Source organism: Rhinopithecus bieti, unplaced genomic scaffold, assembly GCF_001698545.2.
Source record: "Rhinopithecus bieti isolate Rb0 unplaced genomic scaffold, ASM169854v2 scaffold_28016, whole genome shotgun sequence".
Lineage (NCBI taxonomy): Eukaryota > Metazoa > Chordata > Mammalia > Primates > Cercopithecidae > Rhinopithecus > Rhinopithecus bieti.
Window position 1 is genome coordinate 1,336,190 of NW_016813202.1, and position 25,352 is coordinate 1,361,541.

Sequence of the window (25,352 nt, forward strand, 5' to 3'; positions counted from 1 at the left end):
TATATATATATATATATATAGTACCTGTATATATGCATATGCACACTCACTTCTGCATATACAACTTGATTTGTAATAATTTTAATATGTTTAAATAATTTTATGAATTTTAAAACATGATTCATCATCTTAACTCTGGAAAGTACCTTTAAAAGTATCTCTTGCACGCTCATCATTTTACAGACGAGTTAAGTTATTTTCAAAGAAATAATTTGAGTAGCAGACAGACTTCGGCCTGGAATCAAGTTCCTGAGACTCCTAGTTCATCATTTCTTTTACTAAACCCTAATGTCTCCCACACAGATTCTAATTATATCTTATGAATTTTTAAACTTCCAAGATTAGAGAATTGCAAGATTGAAGTTTTTCATAGACTAGTTATAATGAGAGCAAATATAAATTAGAAGGTGATTGGAAGTGAGTCAGAAGCCTGAATTTATAGCTTCTAGGATGCTACTTAAATTAAAAAGTTAATTATAATGTGAATATGAATGAAAAGTTTATTGCTCATTATTTAAAATATTTACATATTTATAAGAAACTTCATAGAAAACACTTGGATGTTCATTTTTCTTGTGTCTATAATACCTAGCAACTGTTATATTGTGTAATAGAATTCATAAGTTTTAAAATATATCAAAATCCATTGACACATCAAGTAGAGAAATTATATCCCTTGGAGCCTTGAACACTCTTTTGAAGGACTGATAGCAGCTCCTGGTGAAAATTGAAGCTAGATTTGGTGAATTAATGTGGTCCTTTCAGAGATAAAAATCCATCCATGTATTAATGGAATGTAGACAATTATTGGTGGTGATAATCAATATGTTTTATTATGTAGCAAAAGGAGAACAAAGGAGAAGCCTAACTCTCCAATGTCTATTTCCATTAGCATTCACAGTCATCCTTACCTCCCAGTCCATACCAGGGCTGGTTTTGAACTGTTGTCCTGATACAGTCACATACACACAGCGTGAGAGAAGCTTCCAAGGGGGAATGTTTGAGCACGCCAGACTTTGGTGACAGACAGACAGAAAGATTTGAAAACTGGCACATGTATACATATGTAACAAACCTGCACATTGTGCACATGTACCCTAGAACTTAAAAGTATAATAATAATAAAAAAAAAAAGATTTGAAAACTGGATCTGCTACTAACTTGTGACTTTGGGCCTAATACATGACACTATTGCCCAAACCTCATTGTCTTCATCTGAAAAACAAGAATGCTAAGATTTGTGTCTCAAGGTGGTGTCATGATGTCTGCAAAGTACTTGGCTTACAGGCCTCTAAATAAGTGGCAGCGATTACTATCATCATCATCATCATCATCATCATCATTGTTTTGCTATTTTGAAATGCATGACTGAGTATGTATGTGCATTTTTCTAGGAATAGTTTCTAGTGTTCATAATTTTCCCTATTCCTTGATTTCACCTTTTTCTGAGTTGAACAGAAGCATCCTTTTGACAGGTATATAATCTGGACGTTGTTCAGCTCCTCATGGTACTGCATGCTATTAAAATACAGGATAATCCAACTTAATATTCTGTGTCCAGACCACAAGCACAGTTAGCAGACAGGTTTCCTCTCCACTGACTTTTCAAATCTCTCACCAGCAAGGAATAGGCCATTGAAAAAAACTTTGCCCTACAAATTGATAATGAGACAAGAGCAAATGGCGGCTTAGCCTAACACACATCTCTTTACTAACTACTTCATTCATTCTCCAGGAAGCTTAGTATTAATTTCTCTATCAAAAATTGATAAGTATGTGATATCATATGTGTTTCATGGGATGGATTAAGCTTTATATGGGTTTTCTGTTTTTAGCGCCTGTACCTACAAGAGTTCATTTGCATAAATGTGTGGGGTGTGTGTTTTAACAAATTCTTATTCTCTCTCTCAGTGTAGCATTCCTTGGTAATATGAGTAGAGTTTTCTGTTTGTTACATGGTGGGCGAGTTGGTTCATTTCTGGATAAATGGCAAATTTTAATTTTGTATGTTCTTTCCTTTTTATCTTAGGAGCAAATGCTTCTTTGTGCAGGCAGACAAGTTTGGATTATGTTAAAAATATATATATCACTGGTTAGAGACCACCATTCCTTGCATCCAGAACAGTTTCACAACTTGATCTCTCATCCCTGCCAGCATGAGCCATTTTCAGTCAAGGGATATCCATGTAATCTATAGGGAATTCCTTGATCATAAGCTTAGTGGGGCTGGAGGATAGACGGGGAGGTTCAGGATCAAAGTAACCATATGACCCATCCTAAGAAGATCAAGTACCATGTGTGTGTGGTAGGTGTGAATCTCAGCCCAGCAACTCAGATTTAAAAGATATTTCGTTCCAAATCTGTACTTACCTGCCAAGCTGATGACTGGCAGGAATTCAGTCTCAGCCCTGACTGACCAAGGTTGTACAAGATCTAGAGTCTTTCCCAGCAGCTGGGGACCCCTCTGGTTATATGTGTTTGTCCCAGCTAGTTGTCAGTAGAACCCATCAGCACAGCCTCATGTCCCTTCAGTGTTGGGGAGTGGCAAAGCTGGAGCCTCAGGGCGTAGAGTCCAGCCTTTGTGGGTACAACACACAACCTTTGACCTCTGAGAGTCTGCCATCTTCCCAGGCAGGCCTGGGGCCAGGTGGTGGGTCCTTTGGTCCTTGCAAGACCCATGGACTTCTCCCCCTTTCCAGTTGTGAAGACCCTCTCCTCTCTACCTTGGTGCATCTCAAAGGCATTCCTCTCCAGACACCCTGTGTCATCTCTTTAACAGCTCAGGATTTGGGAAGACAAAATATTATATAGAAATTGAAGTGCCTTTGGGAGGCTGAGGCGGACAGATCACGAGGTCAAGAGATCGAGACCATCCTGGCCAACATGGTGAAACCCTATCTCTACTAAAAACACAAATATTAGCTGGGCGTGGTGGCATGCCCCTGTAGTCCCAGCTACTCAGGAGGCTGAGTCAGGAGAATTGCTTGAACCCTGGAGATGGAGGTTGCAGTGAGCCGTAAGCACTGCACTCCAGCCTGGGTGACAGAGTGAGACTCTGTCTCAAAAGGAAAAAAAAAAAAAAAAAAGAAATGGAAGTAACTTGTGGACAGTCTTTGCTTTTAGCCCTGGATGAAAACTCTCTTGAGGTCCTGCCTTCTTTCAGATGAAGGAATGAAGGAAATATGTATCTTAATAAATTATCCTGTATGCTTTGAGAGATTCAAACATAGAAAGTTAAGGAATGTGTGTACAGGAAGTATTTAAATAGAAAATAGATTAGCTACAAAGGAATGTGTGTACAGGAAATAACAATAACTACAGTTGCTGAAAATAGCAACTGGTACCAGTTGGTGACCCTGGGGCAGGACACGAACACACAGCAATCAGGAGTGGGATTACTTCACACTGGGGACCATCTGTACTATTTGAAGTTTCTTAACCTATGCATGTAATGATTTCAAAAAATATGGAGAAGTTTGCTGGAATCTTAGAAGTGCAGGAATAGATTTAAGTCACCACTATTTTATTTTATTTTTTGAGAAAGGGTCTCCCTCTGTTGCCCAGGCTGGGGTGCAGTCATGTGATCCCAGCTCACTGCAACCTCTGCCTCCTGAGTTCAAATGATCCTCCTACCTCTGCCTCCGGGGTAGCTGGGACTACAGGTATACTCCACCATGCCCAGATAACGTTTTTGTATTTTTCGTAGAGACAGGGTTTCCCCATGTTGCCCAGGCTGGTCTTGAACTGCTGGGCACAAGTGATCTGCCCACTTCTGCCTCCCACAGTGGTGAGATAACAGGTATGAGCCGCCATTCCAGCTCACAATTATTTTCATTACCAAAAAAGTTATTTGTTTTATAGAAACATTCAATGAAGAAATCTGTTCTGCCAAAACCATTTGAAGTTTTTCCTGAAGTTTTATATCAGGAAAATAATAATCATAAATATTATAAATAAATATTTGTATATATATGTAGAATATTTCTTATAGAAACTAATTTATTGCGTTAGGGAAATATTCCTGCATAGGCTTACGTGCTACTTTTGGGGGTCTGAGAGTGAATCAACTTGCAGAACTTATTTGATTATCTAGCAAGATTCACTCATTACAGAATTGTCTCATCCCCTTCAATGTGTCAACTCGGAAGAAACTTAAGCCATATTCAGACTGTGAAAAGATACATTTAGAAAAACTATTTTAAACCTCTGGAAACAGCACATATTTGGCCAGATGATGCTGATCGCCCTTGGTGGACTCGAAATATAGCAGCCAAAATTGTCTTCTGTGCCGTGTGGCCAATCTGCAGTGAAGAGGGCCCGTTATACGCACTCATGAGAAATCTGCGACTTACAGTCCTGGCACCCAGCTGGGCCACGTAGTTGACACTTATGCTTTTGAAAATCATTTTTTGGTTCTGGGGGTTATGGCAGCTGTATACAACTTTTCTAAGCAAGAAGTCCTGCTGTTCCTTTGAGGAATCTTTCCCAGATCTGGTTTCTTGCAAGGTTTTGAGGAGTCTTACTGAGGCACAGAAAATTTACTCCAGATAAGGTGTCCGGCTTGACAGTGGCCATCAGTCAGCTTCTCATTTAGCTGGTGTCAGTGGGGTACATGTCTATTTGACAGAGCCCATGGTGGGCAAAAAAGAATTTGCAAATGATAGGATTTATTAATGCAGCCTCAAATTCTGAAAATTACTGAGATTCAAGACACTAGAGGAAAGGGAAAAAATCACATATAATCTCCCTCTTGTGGAAAAGCGCTTGCCATCAGCCTTGAACAATGATAGAGCAGAGCTTGATTGCTTTGTAGTTACTGGGTAAGATCTGGTGTCAAGGACTTGACTCTGCTCTGCTATCTTCTTCCTGGTTCCTCCTTTGGAAACAAATACTAGCAATAATTGATGGTAAGTCCTCAGTTCCTAAGAATTTCACTATGCTTTAATTTGAAGAGGCAACTTGAATCCAAAAATATGCCTGAGTCAAGAATTTATTTTAAAATAAATAAATCCAAGGATAAATCCTGAACCTACAGATGGACCAACCTCCTGTGTCTTCTACTAAGTACAGTTCGGAGGCTGTAAGGCAAACTCGGATGTCATAATTTCAATGGTAGAAAATAGCATTTATACATTTTTGAAATACTCTTAATGTGGGTTGAAATAAAAATGATTTTCTAGATAACTCTGGCTTAGTTAGAAAATGAAATGAGCTCCATTTCCTAGTTTGCCTCCAAGTTGTAACTTCAATTCATCTTGTGTGCAGTCTCAGTTGTTAGTAGCTGCCTGAAGCAATAGGCTGAGAGAGACGGTGAGGCCAAGGGCAGGCTCAGGAGAGAACAGTGTGATTGACTATCATTGCCTGCATTGGGCATGTGAGTGAGGAGAGGCAGCATGTATTTGTCATTCTGGTCATAGCTTTTCTATCAACTCAGGAAGAGAACTGGAATTCTTGAGCTAATAAACAATGCCTCCTCCCTCATGATCATTTTCTGCAGCTTATTTTGTCCATTGCAATTGTTCATCATAGATTCTGACATTGGCTCCCCTACTCCATCAAAATATCCAGGAGAATTTAATATATAAGAATCTCAACCCATGTCCAGACTCTACTTTTGGAGTCTCTGAGATGGCTTAATAAATAGTGTAGGAGATCACCTGCTCCAAAAGACAGGTTAACAAGAAAAAAGAAAAAAACAAGCAGAAGTTTACATGAACATTTCATATGTATCTGGGAGATACCCAGAGAATGGGCAAATCTCTCTCATTTTTAAAATTTAATTAAAAAATTTTTTAGGGGCAGAGTCTTGCTCTGTCACCCAGGCTAGAGTGCAGTGGCACGATCATAGTTCACTGTAACCTCAAATTCCTGGGCTCAAGCAATCCTCCTGCCTTAGTCTCCTGAGTAGCTAGGGCTACAGGCACATGCTACCATACCTGGCTAATGTTTAAAGTTTTTCATAGAGTCAGGGTCTTGCTGTGTTGACCAGTTTGGTCTTATTCTCTTGGCCTCAAGCAGTCCTCTTGCCTCAGCCTCCCAAAATGCTTGGATTACAGGTGTGAGCCATCATGCCCAGTTGAGAATGAGCAATTCTCAAAAAGGTGACTTCTAACTCTGGCTTACATAGCATCTTCAGTAAAGAACAATGCATTTTTGGAGAAGTGACAAGACAAAGGGAAAAGACCTAGAGTCTTTAGAGGCAACAAATCATGGGAACACAAATGCAGTCATACATCGCTTAATAATGGGTATCTGTTCTGAGAAATGCATTGTTAGTATAGCCTACTACACACCTAGGCCATATGATAGAGCCTATTGCCCCAGGCTACAAACCTGTACAGCACGTTACTGTCCTGAATATACTGCAGGCAATTTTAACACAATGGTAAGTGTTTGTGTATCCAAATGTATCTAAACCTAGGGAAGGTACTGTTGACTGGGCGCAGTGGCTTATGCCTGTAATCCCAGCACTTTGGGAGGTAAAGAGTTCGAGACCAGCCTGGCCAGCATGGTGAAACCCTGTCTGTACTAGAAATACAAAATAATTAGCCAGATATGGTGGCAGGTACCAGTAGTCTCAGCTACTCGGGAGGCTGAAGCAGGAGAATCACTTGAACATGGGAGGTGGAGGTTGCAGTGAGTCAAGATTTTGCCATTGCAGTCCAGCCTGGGCGGCAAGAGCCGAGACTCTGTCTCTAATATAATAATAATTATTATTATTATTACTATTATTATTATTATTTTAAAACCTAGGGAATGTTCTGTAAAAACAGTGTTACAATTGTTACAGTCTTATGGGACCACTATCGTATATGTGATCTGTTAACCAAAATGCATGACTATATGAGAAACTAATGGCAGATAAATGCTAGTTAATTTGTTATGTAGATTCCTCTGGAGTTGGTCTCCAGGCTGATAAGGGTCTAAAGTTGTCTCTGGTGTTGAACATTGTCCTTCCTGGTAGAGAGGAGAGGAGGACACTTTTGTAAACTCATGTCCTGCTTTTAGGCCAATGTGGGGAGACAGAGATATTTCCCTGTGTTTTCTTCTCTATTGCCTTCAGCTCAAAATAATCCTTTTGTTTTGAGTGGCATATTTTCAGGTGGTATATTCTGCTATCCTTCAAAAGCATCCTTCTTCCTGAACAAATTGACAATTCTGACACGGAGTAGCAGATGGAGGCCAAATGATCACCTTAATGACAAAGGCTAAATTGGAAGATGTAACTTAATGTGAGATCCAAATATCTTCCTCACTGAACCCCAGAACTAGGCAGGCTTATCACCCAGGCACAGCCAGCGCTAGACTAGGGCACATCTGGACATGAAGGGGCTTGTCTAGGCAAGACTTGAGGCTTGGGTGTTGAGGGTGGGATAGGCCTCCCAAGAAGAAGCAAGGGACCAAGCTAATAACTCTTCCTCAATCTCACAGTCAGCTCATTCATTCCTCCTCCTAGGGCAGTGTGGGTAAAGGTTTGGAGAAATATGAAAGGCAAGCTTGTGTCCCATCACACAAGCATCCTTGAGCCTGGAAGATGGCATTAGGAATGGGGCAGATGAATTTCCCTCAATGGTGCCCATATTTCTATCTGCGTTACCTCCACTTCTTCTCATCCCCAGGATTCACACAGTGGTTCAAGCTGCCACCATCCTTCGTCTAGGCCCCATGCTATTGCAGTGATCTTCTAATTGTTTTCCTGCTGCGACCCTTGTCCACCTGCAACCCATTTCTGACAAACGTCAGGGGTCATCCTTGTGGAGAGTAAACCAGATCATGTTCCACCCCTGTCCAATCCACTGTGTCTTCTCATCACACAGTATAAATCACCACCTCACACCATGTTCACCAGCCCTGTGTAATTTAACTCTTCACCAACCCTTTTGACTTCCCCCCGACTCTGACCCATGTCACTCCCTAGATTTCACCGCATTGCCCTTCCTGATGTTCTTCCAACACTCCAACCTCATTTCTGCCTTGATTCTTTCTTCTTCTTCTTTTGTTTTTGAGATGGAGTTTCGCTCTTGTTATCCCGGCTGGAGTGCGATGGTGTGATCTCTGCTCAGTGCAAGCTCTGCCTCCCAGGTTCAAATGATTCTTCTGCCTCAGCCTCCCGTGTATATGGGATTGCTGGTGCATGCAACCACACCCGGCTAAATTTTTGTACTTTTAGTAGAGATGGGGTTTCACCATGTTGGCCAGGCTGGTCTCAAACTCCTGACCTCAGGTGATCCACCCGCCTCAGCCTCCCAAAGTGCTGGGATTACAGGCATGAGCCACTGTGCCCGGCAAATTCCTTCTTGACTGATGTTCCTTTCTGTTCTGAACACTGCTCACAAATTCTTTGCGTCTCATCTCAATGTTACAGCTTTAGCAAGCCTTTTCCTGGCTGGCATTCTAAAGAAGAAACCTTTTCCTTAATATATGTCATTTCATCCTACTTACTTCTCTCACCCCTTCCATCTTTTTATCTGTCTGTTTACTTATATATTTGCTGTGTCCTTCCCCAGGAAATGTAAGCCCCACGAAAACAAGGGTTTTGCCTGGGTGCCTTTCAGCACTTGGAGAGCTCATCATGGATTTGGCCTTCCATAAATATCAATGTACAGGGTGTGAATAGATGACCCCAAAATCATAAGACAGATTATGTCCTGAATTTTAATTCAGGGAATATAGTTGAAGTAGTGATTATGTCTTTTGTAAAAACAAACAAAACCAAACAAACATAACCTGACAGCGAGAGAATACATCCTAACAGAAAGCAACTCTGCTTGTGAATCTAGAATTCACTGTCGTGGATATCATGCCCCAGGATATTCATGACTTGGGGAAAAAATACCCAGAATTTTGTACCTCTGCCTGGGTATTTTGTTTTGAAAATTGGAAGAGACAATGGAGTGTTGTGATAAAGATGATACACTCTGCAGTCATATTGCTGGGCTTAAATCTGGGCTTCATCACTCACTAGCTGTGTGCCCCTGGGCAAGTTACTTAAGTTCCTTGTGTCTCAGTTCCTTATCCATAAAAACATGGATAATAACAGTAACTACTTCTGATAATTATTGTGAACATTAATATAGTCAGTAAATCTACTTAACATGGTGCCTGACACAAAACAAGAACTCAATAAATGCTCATTAAAAGTAATAGGAGTATAATGGGCTCAAAAAATAGTAAGAACAATATCTACTATTTGATAGTGCAACAGGGTGACTATAGTTAATAACTTAACTGTATATTTTAAAATTACTTAAAGAGTGTAACTACATTATTTGTAACTCAAAGGATAAATGCTTGAGGGCATGGATACCCCATTCCCCATGATGTGCTCATTTCACATTGCATGCCTGTCTCAATACGTCTCATGTATCACATAAATATATATTCCTATGTACCCACAAATATTTAAAAAGTCAAAATATTTTTTAAAATTTAAAAAGTGATAGAGGTAATAGTATAATTACCATTTTGCTAGATGTTGAAGGGTAGTAACTGTCTTATAAATTATAACCAATTTTTTTTCAATCATCTGCCTTTCCACTGCATTAGCTCTTTGAGGACAGTGTCAAGACCTTTCTAGTGATGAACTCCCTGCCCCTTTGCCACATCTTATATTAGTGAAATATCAACAGGTGGGTGCATTACGTTCCACCTTTTTCCTCTTTTGTCTTCAGCTTCCTCAGGTTTCTTTCTGATTGTTCCTTCCTTTCTGGATCAGTAGTTAGAAATATTAAGCCAGTTGAAAGTGTGCCCTCCTGTCAGGACAGTTATCCTGGTCAGTAAGAATGGCAGAGTGGTTTGTAGAATAAGGAGGGTGCTCCTTACTAGAATAAGGTAGGGGAGCTGCCACTTGCACCTTCCCCTCTCCTCCACACAGGATGAGCATCTCAGTCCAAGCTCATCTTCCCCTCTAAGACAGTAGCCTCTGCTTTCAAAAATCGCTCGACTTAGTTCCTCTGTCAACCCAAAGTGCACTTGTAGCATATCCTGTAGGATAAGACAAGGGCCATATCTAGCATTGTCAAACACACGAGCTCAGACAAAAACCTGAGTTAAAATCCCAGCTCTGTGGCGTTCTCTCTAGCTAGATGACCCCTGGCCGCTGGGAGCCCTGCTCTCTTCATCTCTCAAACTAAGATCCTCCCTGTCTTGCAGGGTTGTTGTTGATGATACTATGTAATAATATCTGCAGAAGAACTTTTAAGCTGTAAGCAACAAATAATAGCTACAATTATACTTCCTCTACTGCCATACTGTCTCTCCCCAAAAACAAACAGTTGTTCTTCACATATACAGTTATAGACCTGAAAATAATGAGGCTTTCATCTGCCTGAATCATATAGAATTACAGAAACAGCAATCTACTACCACCAACTCACACTCACTATCGTGTCCTCTGCAGCTATTGTCTTTGACAATCGATTTAAAAGAAAACATCTGGTGACAAAAAATAAGAAAGTATTAAAAATGGAAAGAAATATATCAAAAGGACACAGAATACAAGTTATAGGGGCTCCCACTGGTAATATATGCAACAATTTGAATAATGAATGATAACAGTAGTAGGTTATAAAACTTTGAAGAAACATGAATCAATACTAATTAAACATTTTTTAATGTAAAAGTGATGACTCGCTGGGTGTGGTGGTGCATGCCTGTACTCCCAGCTACTTGGGGGTACTAAGGCAGAAGGATCACTTGAACCCAGGAGTTCAAGACTGCAGTGAGCCACTGGTCACTCTGTATTCTAGCCTGGATAACAGAGCAAGACCCTGCCTCAAAAAAGAAAAAAAAAAAAAAGTCTTGAAGGGTGATAGGAAAAGCAGAGAGGCTTTTCTTCTTTTTCCTCCTCTTCTTCTTCTTCTTCTTCTTCTTCTTCTTCTTCTTCTTCTTCTTCTTCTTATTTATTTATTTATTTATTTTTTGAGAAGGAGTCTTGCTCTGTTGCCCAGGCTGGAGTGCAGTGGCTTGATCTTGGCTTACTGCAACCTCAGCCTTCTGGATTCAAGCAGTTTTCCTGCCTCAGCCTCCTGAATAGCTGGGACTACAGGCGCACGCCACCATGCCCAGATAATTTTTGTATTTTTAGTAGAGACAGGGTTTCACCATGTTGGCCAGGATGGTCTCGATCTCTTGACCTCATGATCTACTTGCCTTGACCTTCCAAAGTGCTGGGATTACAGGCATGAGCCACCGTGCCCAGCCGGGGGGAAGCTTTTCTCTGTGGAAGAATGCCAACTAACAAATAATAGAATGGTTGGAGCAGAGTAGTGTGTGCCTGTAATCCCAGCACTTTGGGAGGATGGCTTGATGCCAGGTGTTCAAGACTAGCCTGGGCAACATAGACTTCATCTCTACAAAAATAAATAAATAAATAAAATAAATAAGTAAGTAAATAAATAGCTGGGCATAGTGGCATGCACCTATAGTCCCAGCTACTCAGGAGGCTGTAAGGCAGGAAGATCACTTGAGCCAAGAAGTTTGAGGCTGCAGTGTGCTATGATCATGCCTGTGAATAGCTACTGCACTTCAGCCTGAGCAACACAGCAAGACCCCATCTCTAAAAAAAAAAAAAAAAAAAAAAAAAACAAACAAAAATTAGGATGCTGTTAGCCAGCCAGCTCTTGCAAGTATTCTTTCTGCTATTTTTCGCAAGTAAATTCACTCTGATCCAAAGTCTTGGGAAGAAGTGAAATATACATCTCAGCTGAAATAAAGCAAGGTCTCTAGGTCTGTATCAACTATTTCCATGTCTGGAGGTGGTCAGTGAATCTGCCACATAGGTAGCGAGTCACCTTCTAAGTCAGAAATTCCAGTATCTCTTTGGGAAGGTTAATCTTTGTCTTGTCAATCCTATGCTTTTAATTGTAGCCATATGATCTCAAAAGCAAATGCAACAAAGCCAAAAATAGACTAACGGCACTTAATTAAACTAAAGAGCTTTTGCCCAGCAAAAGAACCGATAGCATAAACAGGCAATCTACAGAATGGGAGAAAATATTTGCAAATTATGCCTTGATAAAGGACTAATATCCAGAATTTATAAGGAACCTAAACCAACAGGAAAAATGTGGGAAAAGTACACGAACAGACGCTTTTCAAAAGAAGACATACCAGTGACCAACATATGAAAAATGCCCAACATCATAGTAAGCATGGGTTTACTATGAAGCAGGCATTGAGCACAGCGTGTCACTGAGATTCCCCCCTCTGATCTTTGTAATAACCTTTGTTCTGCTCAGAAGTAGGAGCAGATTGAAAGAGGTTAGTAATCTGTTGAAGGTCACACGGCTCATAACTGGCAGAGCTGTGTTTTGTCTACGTTAGTTCAAACCCTTTCGTTTTGAATTATTCTCTATATAATGCCAAAATCAAGTATGTAAGTATATTTTATAAAAATATACATTTCTAATTATCAGAGAAATGCAAACTAAAACCACAATGAGATACCATTTCACAGCAGTCAGAATGGCTATTATTCAAAAGTCAAAAAATAGCAGATGTTGGCATGGATGTAGAGAAAAGGAAATGCTTACACACTGTTGGTGGGAATGTAGAGTAGTTCAACCCCTACGGAAAACAGCATGGAAATTTCTCGTACTAAAAATAGAATTACTATTTGACCCAGCGATTCCATCACTGGGTATCTACCCAAAGGGAAGAAGTTATTTTATCAAACAGACACTTGCACTTGTGTGTTTATCTCAGCCCTATTCAAATCAGCGAAGTCATGGAATCAACCTAAGTGTCTATCAGTGGTGCACTGGATTAAAGAAATTGTGGTGTATACATACACCATACAATACTACACAGCCATAAAAAAGAATGAAATAATGTCCTTTGCAGCAATGTGGATACAGCTGGAGGCCATTATCCTAGGTGAAATAACTCAGAAGCAGAAAATTGAATACTGCATGTTCTCACTTACGTGTGGGAGCTAAACATTGGGTATCCAAGGCAAGGACATATAGATGGAAATAATAGACACTGAAGACCCCAAAAGGGAGGAGAGAAGAAGAGGGGGAAGGATTGATAAACTACCTGTTGGGTACTATGTTCGCTGTTTGGGTGTTGAGATCACTAGAAGCCCAAACCCCAGCATTATGAGGTATACCCGTGCAACAAACCTGTGTGTGTACCCCTGAGTCTATAATTAAAATTATAGCCATATGACCACAGTAAGCATAAAAACATGATCACTTTCTTTTGAGTGCGAACCTAGCTGTATTGATGAGCCGAGATTGTCTGTTCAGCTTCATTAATGCAACCAGAAAATCAAGATCTAAAGAATGAATGTCAATGCATTGACTGCCATGCACCTTTTTAAGGTCAAGTCATGATAACTGATCCAGTGCATTAGACAACAAAAGAAAGCTACAGTCACTTTGAAAATGTCATGTAGGCGCCAGTTTATGCGACTCCTTTTAGCTGGTGTATGTGGAAGCATTTTAGTAACTGTGCTTTATGAGTTTGAAACCTTGGAGACATTGTTTTCAATTATAAGTCTTCAGAATAAGTTACTTTAAAAAATGTCTTTCATTTAGCGTTTACGAGGAAGCAGGCATTGAGCACAGCATGTCACTGAGATTCCCTCCTCTAATCTTTGTAATAACCTTTGTTCTGCTCAGAAGTGGGAACAGATTGAAAGAGGTTAGTAATCTGTTGAAGGTCACACAGCTCATAACTGGCAGAGCTGTGTTTTGTCTATGTTATTACAAACTCTTTTAAGCTGTTCTCTACAATAATGCCAAAATCAAGTATGAAAGTATCATATTTTACAAAGATTCTTCTATTTACCAAAACACAGACACCCAGAGCACTTTTTAAAACTGTCAAATGCGTGGACTTCAGTTTCCAGGATCTTATTAAAGGGAAACTACAAATAGTTCTTTGAGAAGGTACAATATTATTCCTGAATGCAAAGTGAAATGTGGATGATCACATTAAGTGTGGAGAATAAATACATGCTGTTAATAAGAACAGTTCGAATTCTATTTACAATTCTATTAACAATGTAAAATGCTTTTTCTTGTATTTCTTCCACCTAAGCTCCCTGGACTCACAGTTTACCTTAAACTATCAAGAAAAGAAGTATAAAAAGATTTTTCTTGTATTGCATTCCTATATAGCCAGTTTTCCCCTCATTATTAGGTGTCAGAAATAGTGCCATACAGCCTCTAGGTAGAGTTCTCCAGCAGATGGCAAATAGGTGTTCCAGGGATTTGCCCAAAGGTGAATTTTAATGAGATCTGCCTACTTCTTTCTTACCTTGAGAAGTATGAGTATACTCAGGGCTGTGATGGCATGTAAATGAGTTCTGCTCCTATGCTAATTAGATCAGGCCTCTGGAGAGTAGCCAGCTGTTGGTTTTTAAAGGAAATAAAACTATAGGTCACAGAAATAAGTCATTTGAAAGCTGGTTTTTAGGACCTTTTCTAGCATAAGAAACAGCCATATGTCCCAGAAGGAGCCATCAACATGTCTGGGTAAAGACAGAGGAGGAGAGTGAGTAGGTAAATAGGGTTATTATTTCCAAGCTTTTCCCTGGAATTCATTACCCGCACAAAGTGTAGTCTTCAGACCTTGAGTGCTGCCTCTATTTTTATTTTTACTATAAATTCATAGTTTATCTTGATGTTTAGTAAAAAACCAAATAACGGTAATACAGTAGTCCCTACTTATACTCAGAGGATATGTTCCAAGACACCCAGTGGGGGTGTGAAGCATTGGATACTACAGAACTCTACATGTACTCAATTTTTCCTGTTCATATCTACCTGTGATAAAGTTTAATATATAAAATAGGTATGATAAGAAACTAACAACAACAAAACAATGCTTATAACAGCATACCATAATAAAAGTTATGTGAATGTGATCTCTTCCTCCAAAATAATGTATTCAATGTAATATTTTCAGACCTTGGTGGACTGTAACTGAAACTGTAGAAAGTGAAACCAAGGATAAGGAAGACTACTGTAATAAACTCGGTCTTCCTTGGCTCCCAGGGAATTTTCACTCTCCTCCTCCTCCAATATCTCCAATACTTTCTTCTCTGTTGTCTTCTCTTGCTTCACTTGCTCTACCAACCAGAAGTGATTAGATGTTTTCCATATTTGGCTTTGACTCTGTCCTCTTTTTTAAAGAAATCTCTCTTGATCATCTTACTCACCTCTAAAGCATCAATCACTAAGGAAAATAAAATCTTATAAGAATGTGTGTGTAATCGAAGAAAAGGAAAGAGATGTTACATTATCCATCTGATGAGGGCTTCTTACCCCTTTTTAGCCATGGACTCCTTTGACAGTCTGATGAAACCTATGCATCATTCCCTGAATCATGTTTTTAAATTAATATATTAAAATACAGAGGATTGCAAAGGAAACCAAAAATGTTAAAGTGACCAGAATATTTTTACAAATACATTTATGATATGCTCGTGTGTATCTTGCAGTCATCTTCACGAAATAACAAGATCCGGTCACTACCACAATTTCAAAGTAGTGAGAAAGACTTGGAAATGTTGTCTATAACTGTACCACAAGATGAAAACTGTTCATGGAGACAAAATTGCAGAAGTCATTAATATTCTTATGGTTTGTTGCCTGTGTTCATAACTGAAGGGAATTTTACATTTTAGTTAGTGACTAGGGAAAATAAAGACGTAGAATTCAAGTGCATAGATCCCCATGAATTCTACCCATAGATCCAACTTTAAGAACACCTGGTCTAAAGATTTCCAAAAAAGATTGGGAATCGTGACTTACTTGTAGCCTAAGAGAAGCCATAGGGACAGTACAAAGAAGGGGATGTTATGGAGCCATCTATAATTGTACATTTATACTATATTCCTCCCTTCATATGTTTGGTTTATCTGGGCTTCCTGTGTCTCCTCGTCTTTCTCCATATACCCTTTATATCATATCAAAGTAAAATTAAAACTAGCTAGTTCTTTATTTGGTGGCAGCTGTTGTGTTTTGGCATTGTTTTGTTGGAAGGACGTTTTTGTTTGTTTGTTGGGTTATTTTTTAAATATATCCATCAGTTGTAGGGGAGGCAGAAACTACTGATTATCTGGGATTATTTATCCATGCTATGTCTAGCATCTATTAACATAGATAATTGGCCTTTAAATGTGGATAGAATTAAGATATCCGACTTCAGCCTCTGTCTATTGCCTTTGAAGGCCTCGAGGTGTATGTAGATCAAATAATCCCCTTTCCATCTTGTAACTCTCTCTCCCCTTGGCTTCCTGAAGGCTGCTTCTCCTGGACCCCTCTCGCCTTCCCGCTTCTCTAATGGTTTCTTCTGAATCCTCTCATCAGTTTCACACTCAACCACCAGAAAAATGTAGGCATTTCCTCCACGTTAGGCTTTGGACTGGTTTTCTCACTATCTTTTCTTCTTTGATACTCTCTCTCAATCCCCAATTCACATTCTTTCCCATGTTCCTTGTCACTTTTTTTTTTTTTAGATGGAATCTTGCTCTGTCTCCCAGGCTGGAGTGCAGTGGCATGATTTTGGTTCACTGCAAGCTCCACCTCCCGGGTTCACGCCATTCTCCTGCCTCAGCCTCCCAAGTAACTGGGACTACAGGCGCCCGCTGCCACGCACGGCTGATTTTTTGTATTTTTAGTAGAGATGGGGTTTCATCATGTTAGCCAGGATGGTCTCGATCTCCTGACCTTGTAATCGGCCCACCTCAGCCTCCCAAAGTGCTGGGATTACAGGCGTTAGCCATTGCACCCAGCCACTTGTCAGTTTTAATGGATCCCAGCTCCCCACCTCCCAGTTGAGATTTTAATGACACCCAACATGCATTCTTTGGACACTCACTGTGCACAATTATACTATAGTATGTAGTTCTGTTAGGCACTGGGCATACAATTCTGGACCAACGAAACTGGTTTCTGCACTCACACACCCTATAATCCATCAAGGAAGGCCTTAATCAAGTAATTTCAAGAGTGAGGTGTAGGATGAAAGAGGAGAAGCAGGTCACTGCAGAAGTTGATATTAAGGGGATCTAGCCTAGTTTGGGGGTATAAGGAAGCCAATCAGAAGAAGTAAAGCCTCGATTGGAACTTTAAAGGTTAACTGGGAGATGACTCAATAACCAGTGTAGGAATTGGGATTAGGACGATGCATGTGAAATGCAAAAGTCTAGAAAGAATAGTGGGGAAGGAAGAAAAGATGTCAAATATGGCTGTGGTATGGAATCCACAAAGGGCATTTGAATCCAGTGAAGTTGCAGAGAAGCAGACCAGGCTGGTAAACACTTGTCAATCATGTGGGGGCGGGTCAAGGTCATCATCCTAAAGACAGTCGGGAAGTTTCATTAGGGCAGCAGGCAGGTGTCCAAATTCACAGTTTTAAAAGATTAACCCGACTCTAGTAGGGAAAATGGTTTGGAGAAGGGCAGGAACCCATGTGAGGAGACCATTGGAGGTGGTTATGGAGCCCAGTTAAGAGACAGTATGTTGGTTTGCAAGAAAATTTGAGTCTCATTGTTTCTGCTTTACCTGCCCCTCAAACCTTTAAGATTTGACCTTGAAAATGCATGCTGCTATTCATTCTCACTGACCAAATTCAAGCTTCGTTTTTTCCCCTGGACTATTGCAGCAGCTTTACTCTCTACTGATTTATCTTCTATTTCCTCTTTCTCCATGCCAGTGGCGTACAGGTGCACTGTCAGACTTAGTCCCCTAAAACACACTTGGTTGCTCCCAAATGCATCAAAATTAAGTCCAAACTCCTCTCCCTTGTTCACAACCTCTGCAGTGTGGTCCCTACATACGCGGCCAGCTTTCTCCACCATCACAAGCTCCTACTGTAACTTTCCGACTTCACGTTCCCCTTGGCTCACTAACTCACAAATATCCAGACATGTTCTGTTTTACAAACTCCTCCCTCCCTCCTAGACTATCTTTCTCTTCCAATGCACTCATAAAAACATTTCATCTTTGAAGACTAATTTCAAGCCCAGCTTCCTCCAGATTTCAAGCCCAGTTTCCTCCTAGATGTCCCCAATCAGAATTTTTCCTTTCTGTCCATGTTCCAGTGATTATTTAAGTGATGTGTTTTCCCTCTAATTAAGCTTCTTACCCTTGCCTCACCATTTATTAGGGTCTAGCTCCTATTTGAGTCAGTATGTATGAGAGGGAGGCTTTTCCACTAAATTATAAGTTTCTGAGGGCTAGGGAGATTTGTGGTGGTCATTTCTGTGTTGCACATAGTGATTTGCCTGCCCTGTGCTTATAAAGGCTCAACAAATGTTAAATAAGTTTTTGGGTGGTGGTAGGCTGATCGGACCCCAGAATCGCACATTTATCTGAGTCACATACCCAGAACCCATTCTGGTTGTAATCTTCTAGGTTGATCAAACGCACAGGAACATTTTACTAGCAGTACTGTTTTTGTTTCAAAAGCTGGCTAAATGCAACAGGTCTCAGTAAGAGTAACAATTCAGTATTTTATTGAGAAGTGCTGAATTCTTTGTTGAAAGCTGAAATTTATTCTATAAGTATTTCATGAGCTCTAATTATGTCTCTGGCTTTGTGCATACAACTATGCAAATCTGTGTCCTGGAAGCACTTAACTGGTATTTTCATAAGGACTTGGGGTTTTTCCATCAAGAATTGCAGGAGGCTGGGTGCAGTGGCTCACGTCTGTAATCCTAGCACTTTGGGAGGCCAAGGCACAGGGATCATGAGAGGTCAGGAGTTCAAGACCAGCCTGTCCAACATGGTGAAACCCCATCTCTATGAAAAATACAAAAAACGTTAGCCAGGCATGATGGCAGGTGCCTGTAATCTCAGCAACTTGGGAGGCTGAGGCAGGAGAACTGCTTGAACCTGGGAAGCGGAGGTTGTGGTGAACCAAGATCGCACCAGTGCACTCCAGCCTGGGCAACAGAGTGAGACTCCATTTCAAAGAAAGAATTGCAGGAGAATATACATTAATAAATAAAGCTTAATAAAGCTGAAAAAAAATAGTTCATTCCTTTGGTCAGAAGTTATCTTTCACCTAACCCAGAAGTGAAAAAAATGCAGCCAAGGAAAGGTATGACAATACAATGGATATATTGTCAATACAATAAAAGTATAAAAGAGAAAACAAACTTATTAGAATATTGCTGATCGTAGTTTATTTAGGGCTTGACTATTACTATAATTTTATCGTTTTCTTAGCTGTAATATTAATAAAGCCCTGAAACAAGCAGGTTTTATAATTTTCTTCTCAGTGTCACTTTACACCACAGGCTAGGAAGCATCAATAGATGCTCAGCAATAATAAATGTGTTTATTGAGTTCCAATATATGCCCCACATTGTTTTAGAAACTGGAGATAGGCAAAATTCAATTTATAGTCTCAAATAGCTTGCAAAGTAGTATCTTATATAGGAATCGAATTGCTTCCAGGAAAAAATAAAGGAATATATTACTAGAAGAAGATGCTTGTATAGGAAGCTCACAATTTTTTTTCCAGGCTAGACTGAAACTGAACATTAGAGACATACTCCGTGATTTTCTGAAATATGAGTGCTAACTATGGAAAAAATAGACCATAAACTCTCAGAACACAGATTAGTAGAGGTTAAATGTAAGACTTTTGTGGGGGAAAAAAATGTAAATGATGAGGAGAGAATGCATTCAGAATGAGTAAAGAGTATTTTTTTAGATGTTTGCTGTATGCCTGTATAAAGATCTGTGGCTTCAAATTTGACTAGATTTTGTTTTTGTTTTTCAAAATCTTTTCTAAGAATTGCCCTGGTGGAAAATATTCCTGAAGGCCTTAACTATTCAGAAAATGCACCATTTCACTTATCACTTTTCCAAGGCTGGATGAATTTACTCAACATGGCCAAAAAGTCTGTTGACATAGTGTCTTCCCATTGGGATCTCAACCACACTCATCCATCAGCATGTCAGGTAAGCTACATCCTCTGTGTGTGTGATGATTTTACTTATGTGCATTTTCCACTCCTTAGTATTCTGCTCCTCCACTCCTCAAACTCCAGCTCATTTCTTTTAGTCTACCCGCACCCAGAGTACACGTACATTATTACATTTATGTAGATGTGCCGTTGTTAATCATATGTCACTCAGCTCCTACTAGAATGCCAGGTTTGCAAGGACAAAATCGTGTTTCATCTTTGCCCACAATCGGCTCTTTATACAGAATTGCTGTGTTGCACAACTTTAGGGCGTGCTATTTACGTGATAATCTCTGTCAATGACATGGTCCAGAATTCTACTTTGCACAACCTGCATGTTTACAGGTCTAATTCTGCAACTGCTTGCTGAGGCATTTATTTGGTTAATTGGTGTTACAATCCACCTTTCGAGTTCTAATTCACCCACAGCCACTTTTTTTTAATAGTAGAGTGAAATTTCCCAGGATAGTTGTTTTCTCTGGACTGTCATATTTGGATGAATGGGAAAAAGAAATATGCTTATTTCTCTTAAAAAAAATAAGGCTTCAGAGAACTACCTTTAGAAAACTGACTTAATGATCTAAACGATTTCTGAATAAAATGCTCTGAGTGTAAGAAAATGGTGCTGGTGATTTTAGTGTGTTTTTCTTTATATTGATACAACCACGATAGTTTATATTAAGCAACCCTATCTAAATATGTAGCCATTGGCCTACACTTAAATGTCATATGTAAGTCAAGGGTAAAATAAGTTTTGTTTCCTTTTATGCAAAATGTGTTGGCATTAAGCTTATAATCATGATCTCACTGGTGCTTTGAAAGCTGTTGAGATCTATTCAGTTACACATTTTATTATTTTATTTTATTTTTTATTATTGTTTTTTTTATTTTATTTATTTATTTATTTTTTTTTTTGAGACGGAGTCTTGCTGTGTTACCCAGGTTGGAGTGCAGTGGCGTGATCTTGGCTCACTGCAAGCTCCGCCTCCCAGGTTCACGCCATTCTCCTGCCTCAGCCTCCAAGTAGCTGGGACTACAGGCGCGCACCACCACGCCCGGCTAATTTTTTGTATTTTAGTAGAGACGGGATTTCACCGTGTTAGCCAGGGTGGTCTCGATCTCCTGACCTCGTGATCTGCCCGCCTCGGCCTCCCAAAGTGCTGGGATTACAGGTTTGAGCCACCACGCCCGGCCAGTTACACCATTTTAAAGTCAAAAGTTACTGGAAAATAAAAACAAAAAACACAAAGGCCATAACTTAAAGAAGAATGGAATGAGTTTACTAACTGTGTTCTGCACTTTTCCATCTCTACTAAAGTTTAAGTAAATGTTTCAGGATTTATTACTCCATAATGTCTCCTAAAATGTAGTGGTTTAAAGAAATAGTATCTATTTGTTCATGATTCTGGGCAGGGTTTGGCAGTGAAGACTTACCTCTGATCCATATGGTGTTGGCTGGGGTGGGCTGCCTGGGGATGGAGAATCCTGGATGGCTTTCCTCACATATCTGGTATCTCAGCTGGGGTGACTGGAACGTCTGGGATGGCTGAGTCTTTCTGCGTGTCCTGTCATCATTCAGTAAACAGTCCCGAGCTCTTTACATGGTGGTTGGATCCTCAGAAGGCAAAGAGCTCTGGAATCCTAGCATGTTGCTCCCAATCTATTCCATTGGCAGAAGCATGTCTCAAGTCCAGGAGGGGGGAGCAACATCCAAGTACAGGAATGAGGATTATTGGCAGCCATCTTTGGAAATAACATGCCACAGCCCACTCTCTGGCCGTAGCAATTCATATCTGTCTTTTACATGCAAAACACTTTCACCTCATTCCTCAGAGTGAGAATTCTACTACATCAAGGGCTCTGGAGCGAAGCCAGAGGTCACCTCCAATACCCCTTTCACTCTTTTGTGGACTTTTTGGCTAGATCTAGAAACCAAATTGATACCAGGCAGCTTAGCAGGAGAAAAGTCTACAAATTTTATTAGTTTTACTCATACATGTGGATCTTCACAAGAGAGTGAAGTCCAAAGAAGTGGCCAAAGTAAGATGGTTTTATACTTTTTAGACAAAGAACAATAAATCTGAGAAGACATGACAGGACAAAGGGGAACTGTGTGGGGGCAGTGAATTTCTAGGGGCGTCACTAGGAGATATGGAAGGGGTATAAAACTAGTGGGAGATAGGGTTACTTCATTAAGTGTGTTTATTCAGGTCCATGGCAGCCCCCAGTTTCCAGTCTCTGGTGATAAGGGCTATTTTCTCACCCTGGTACAGGTAGGGTGGGTTTCTCAGAAGAATCTTCATGGTTCGCTGCATACAGAAAGAGACAGGTCAGCTATCCCTTACTTAACTGCAATTTTCCCAGTGTTTTCCACTTGAAATAATCATCACTATACCAACCTGACATATTTTGAGATGGCACATCCTTCACTCCTTCAGTTCAAAATCCAGAGTATGTTTATTTGCATCGGGTCTGGATCTGAGTGAGGCTCCTCATGTGGGCTTCTCTTGATTGGAAACATGCCCCCTAACACACATGCCAAACATAAAATGTTAAGATGGGGTAAGATACCTGGAGATACTTTGTTTCAAAAGGGGTAAATGGAGAGTAGAAGATTGCCCCCTGGAGTGTATGAACCAGGGGAGATAAGGCTCCAGACTGGCTAGCTTGCATATGAAAGCCTGGCTGAGCCATTTTTATCCCTAGGCATTGGCTAACCCTTGCGGGGGCAGTCTCTTCCCAGCCAGAAAGGGGTGTGTGTGTGCGCGTGCACACGCTCATGTATGTGTCCATGTGTGCGTCTGTGTGTGAGCGTGCGTGCATTTTTAATTGATGCATAATAAATGTACATAGTTTTGGAGTACATGTAATAATTTAATACATTATTATAATTTGTAAAGATCCAATCAGTGTACTTGGGGAATCTGTCACCTTAAACATTTGTCTTTTCTTTAGGCTAGAACCTTTCAAATTCTTCCCTTCTACTTATATTTTTATAAGTTATGTTATGTTATATTACGTTATGTTATGTTATTTTTGGAGACAGGGCCTCACTGTGTTGCCCAGGTTGGAGTGTAGTAGTGTGATCTTAGCTCTCTGCAACCTCCACTTCCTGGGTTCAAGCAATTCTCCTGTCTCAGCCTCCCAAGTAGCTAGGATTACAGGTTTGCGCCACCATGCTCAGCCAAGTTTTCATATTTTTAGTAGAAAAGATATTTCACCATGCTGGCCAGGCTGGTCTCGAATTCCTGACCTCAAGTGATCCACCCACCTTGGCCTTCCAAAGAGTTGGGATTATAGGCACTGGATAGGATTATAGAGCCACTGCACCTGGCCCCTTCGACTTATTTTGAAATGGAGAATAGATTATTGTAAATTATAGTCACCCGACTGATCTATCTAGTGCTAGGTCTTATTTCTCCTACGAAACTGTATGTTTGTGTCTGTTAACATCTTTTCGTCCGCTTCCAACACTTCCCAGCCCAGAAAGCCTTTTCAAAATGTCAAAATGTCGTGATATACAGAAAATTCAGAAAATTATATGCAGTACAGAGCCCTTTTGTTTGGCTAAGAAGATCCATAGAGACCCACGACCTGAAGCCATTTCTTACTTGAAGAATGTTGTGAGTGGAGAGACCAACCTTGGATTCTCTACATTTTATCTAAATTCTGCATGAAAATGCAGCAATTCCTTCTCCAGTTTATCTCGTTCTTTGTAACCCTTATTATATACTGCAAAAACTTGTAATCTGCCTGAAGAATTTCATCTGGCTTCACAAGTTCATTAGTTGTATTTTCCATGTTCTGTTTTATAGCAGGTGGTACTATTGCAAGCACTCTGTCATTATATAATGCAGATGGCCCTTTCTCTAGGCTTCAAAGGAAATTTCCTTACTGTTCTTCCAGCCTTGAATGATAGAAGTAGAGGCCAGCCTCCACCATGACCCAATCTCACATGGCTTTACTTATTTACTTATTAATATTTTTTTGAGATGGAGTTCCACTCTGTTGCCGAGGCTAAAGTGCAGTAGTATGATCTTGGCTCACCGCAACCTCTACCTCCTGAGTTCAAGCGATTCTCCTGCCACAGCCTCCTGAGTAGCTGGGATTGTAGGCACCTGCCACCACACCAAGCTAATTTTTGTATTTTTAGTAGAGATGGGGTTTCACCATGTTGGCCAGGCTGGTCTTGAACTGACCTGAAGTGATCCACCCACCACAGTCTGTCATATGACTTTAGGTAGAATGTTATTGATACAGAAAGGTAGATGTTAGATGTTATTGATGTAGAAAGATGATAACACTTAGAAGCTTAGTTCAAGTCACTCTCTGACAACTGGCCTGCTGCCAACAAATGGAAGTTTTCAACTTACTGCCTATGACCTAACTATCGTTGAACTCACAGGCAAGCTTCTAGGAAGAGACCTAGTTTAGAATGTCTTCTGGTCGAGTCATACTGCTCCTGCCAAAGAGAGACCTCTTAGCTGCCTTTCGTCTCCCTAGTAGCACTAGACTTCTGTACAATGTAAAACCGTTGGTTTTCTGTAGTTTTGATCCTGATTTTGCTTTGCCTCTTTACAAAGGGGAGATCTGCCTTTGCAAACATGAAGGGTACGGGGGCTTTATCTGCTTTGGGAATTGAATGGATTAAAGGTGTTCTGAGACTGATCTTGCAGTTCTCCCTACACCTGCCTGTCCCTGGCCATGTCCTGTGGGGAAGCAATAATGTTTGGAGGGTTCTCACTTCAATACGGTAGTGGAATTTCTCCTCTTCCTCTAGTTTGTTGGTGGCCAAGTGACTGTTTCTGCAGAATCCCATACCTTTGGTCTCCACTGGCCAAGAGCCAGGCATGGACCATGGTGTGAAAGAGCAAGCATGCAGAATTTAGGGTGTTTTGTTGCCTGACTGACTGCCTTTCACCTTGCCCCATTCACCTCTCTCAACCCCTAGAGCGGTATGCACAGCAGGTTAGCATTAAAAGGTCCGGGGGAACTTATCTGAAGACCACATTTCTTGGGTACTTAAAGATTAATTTTAGAGGGCCAGGCATGGTGGCCTGTAATCCCAGCACTTTGGGAGGCCGAGGCGGGCAGATCACCTGAGGTCAGGAGTTTGAGACCAGCCTGGCAAACATGGTAAAACCCTGTCTCTACTAAAAATACAAAAATTAGCTGGGTGTGGTGGCACATGCCTGTAATCCCAGCTACCCAGGAGGCTGAGGCAAGAGAATTGCCGGAACCCGGAAAGCGGAGGCTGCAGTGAGCTGAGATCAAGCCACTGCACTCCAGCTTGGGGGACAGAGTGAGACTCTGTGTCAAAAAAAAAAAAAAGGAAAAGATTATTTTAGAGTCTATTCCCCTCCTTTCCCCTCTCACTGGGCAGGTAGGGGAAAATTGTGAAGTGATGAAAATGGAGAAA

At 40.5% G+C, this 25,352-nt stretch overlaps 1 protein-coding gene and 1 long non-coding RNA gene across 5 annotated transcripts in view; one reads left to right on the plus strand and one right to left on the minus strand.

Moving 5' to 3' along the window:
• PLD5 (phospholipase D family member 5) overlaps positions 1-25,352 on the plus strand; it is a 446,581-nt gene that overhangs the window by 215,380 nt on the left and 205,849 nt on the right. For 3 of the 4 annotated variants that reach the window (XM_017847817.1, XM_017847818.1, XM_017847816.1), the window contains exon 3: positions 19,760-19,928. The exons of the other annotated variant lie outside the window; for it this stretch is intronic. In XM_017847817.1, the coding sequence (XP_017703306.1) occupies positions 19,760-19,928 (169 nt within the window). The remainder of the gene's footprint in view (positions 1-19,759; positions 19,929-25,352) is intronic. 4 annotated transcript variants of the gene reach the window in all.
• LOC108512544 (uncharacterized) overlaps positions 22,113-25,352 on the minus strand; it is a 9,361-nt gene continuing 6,121 nt past the window's right edge. The window contains exons 2-3 of the long non-coding RNA XR_001880629.1: positions 22,333-22,459; positions 22,113-22,242 (exon numbers count right to left, since the gene is read on the minus strand). This is a non-coding gene — a long non-coding RNA (uncharacterized LOC108512544). The remainder of the gene's footprint in view (positions 22,243-22,332; positions 22,460-25,352) is intronic.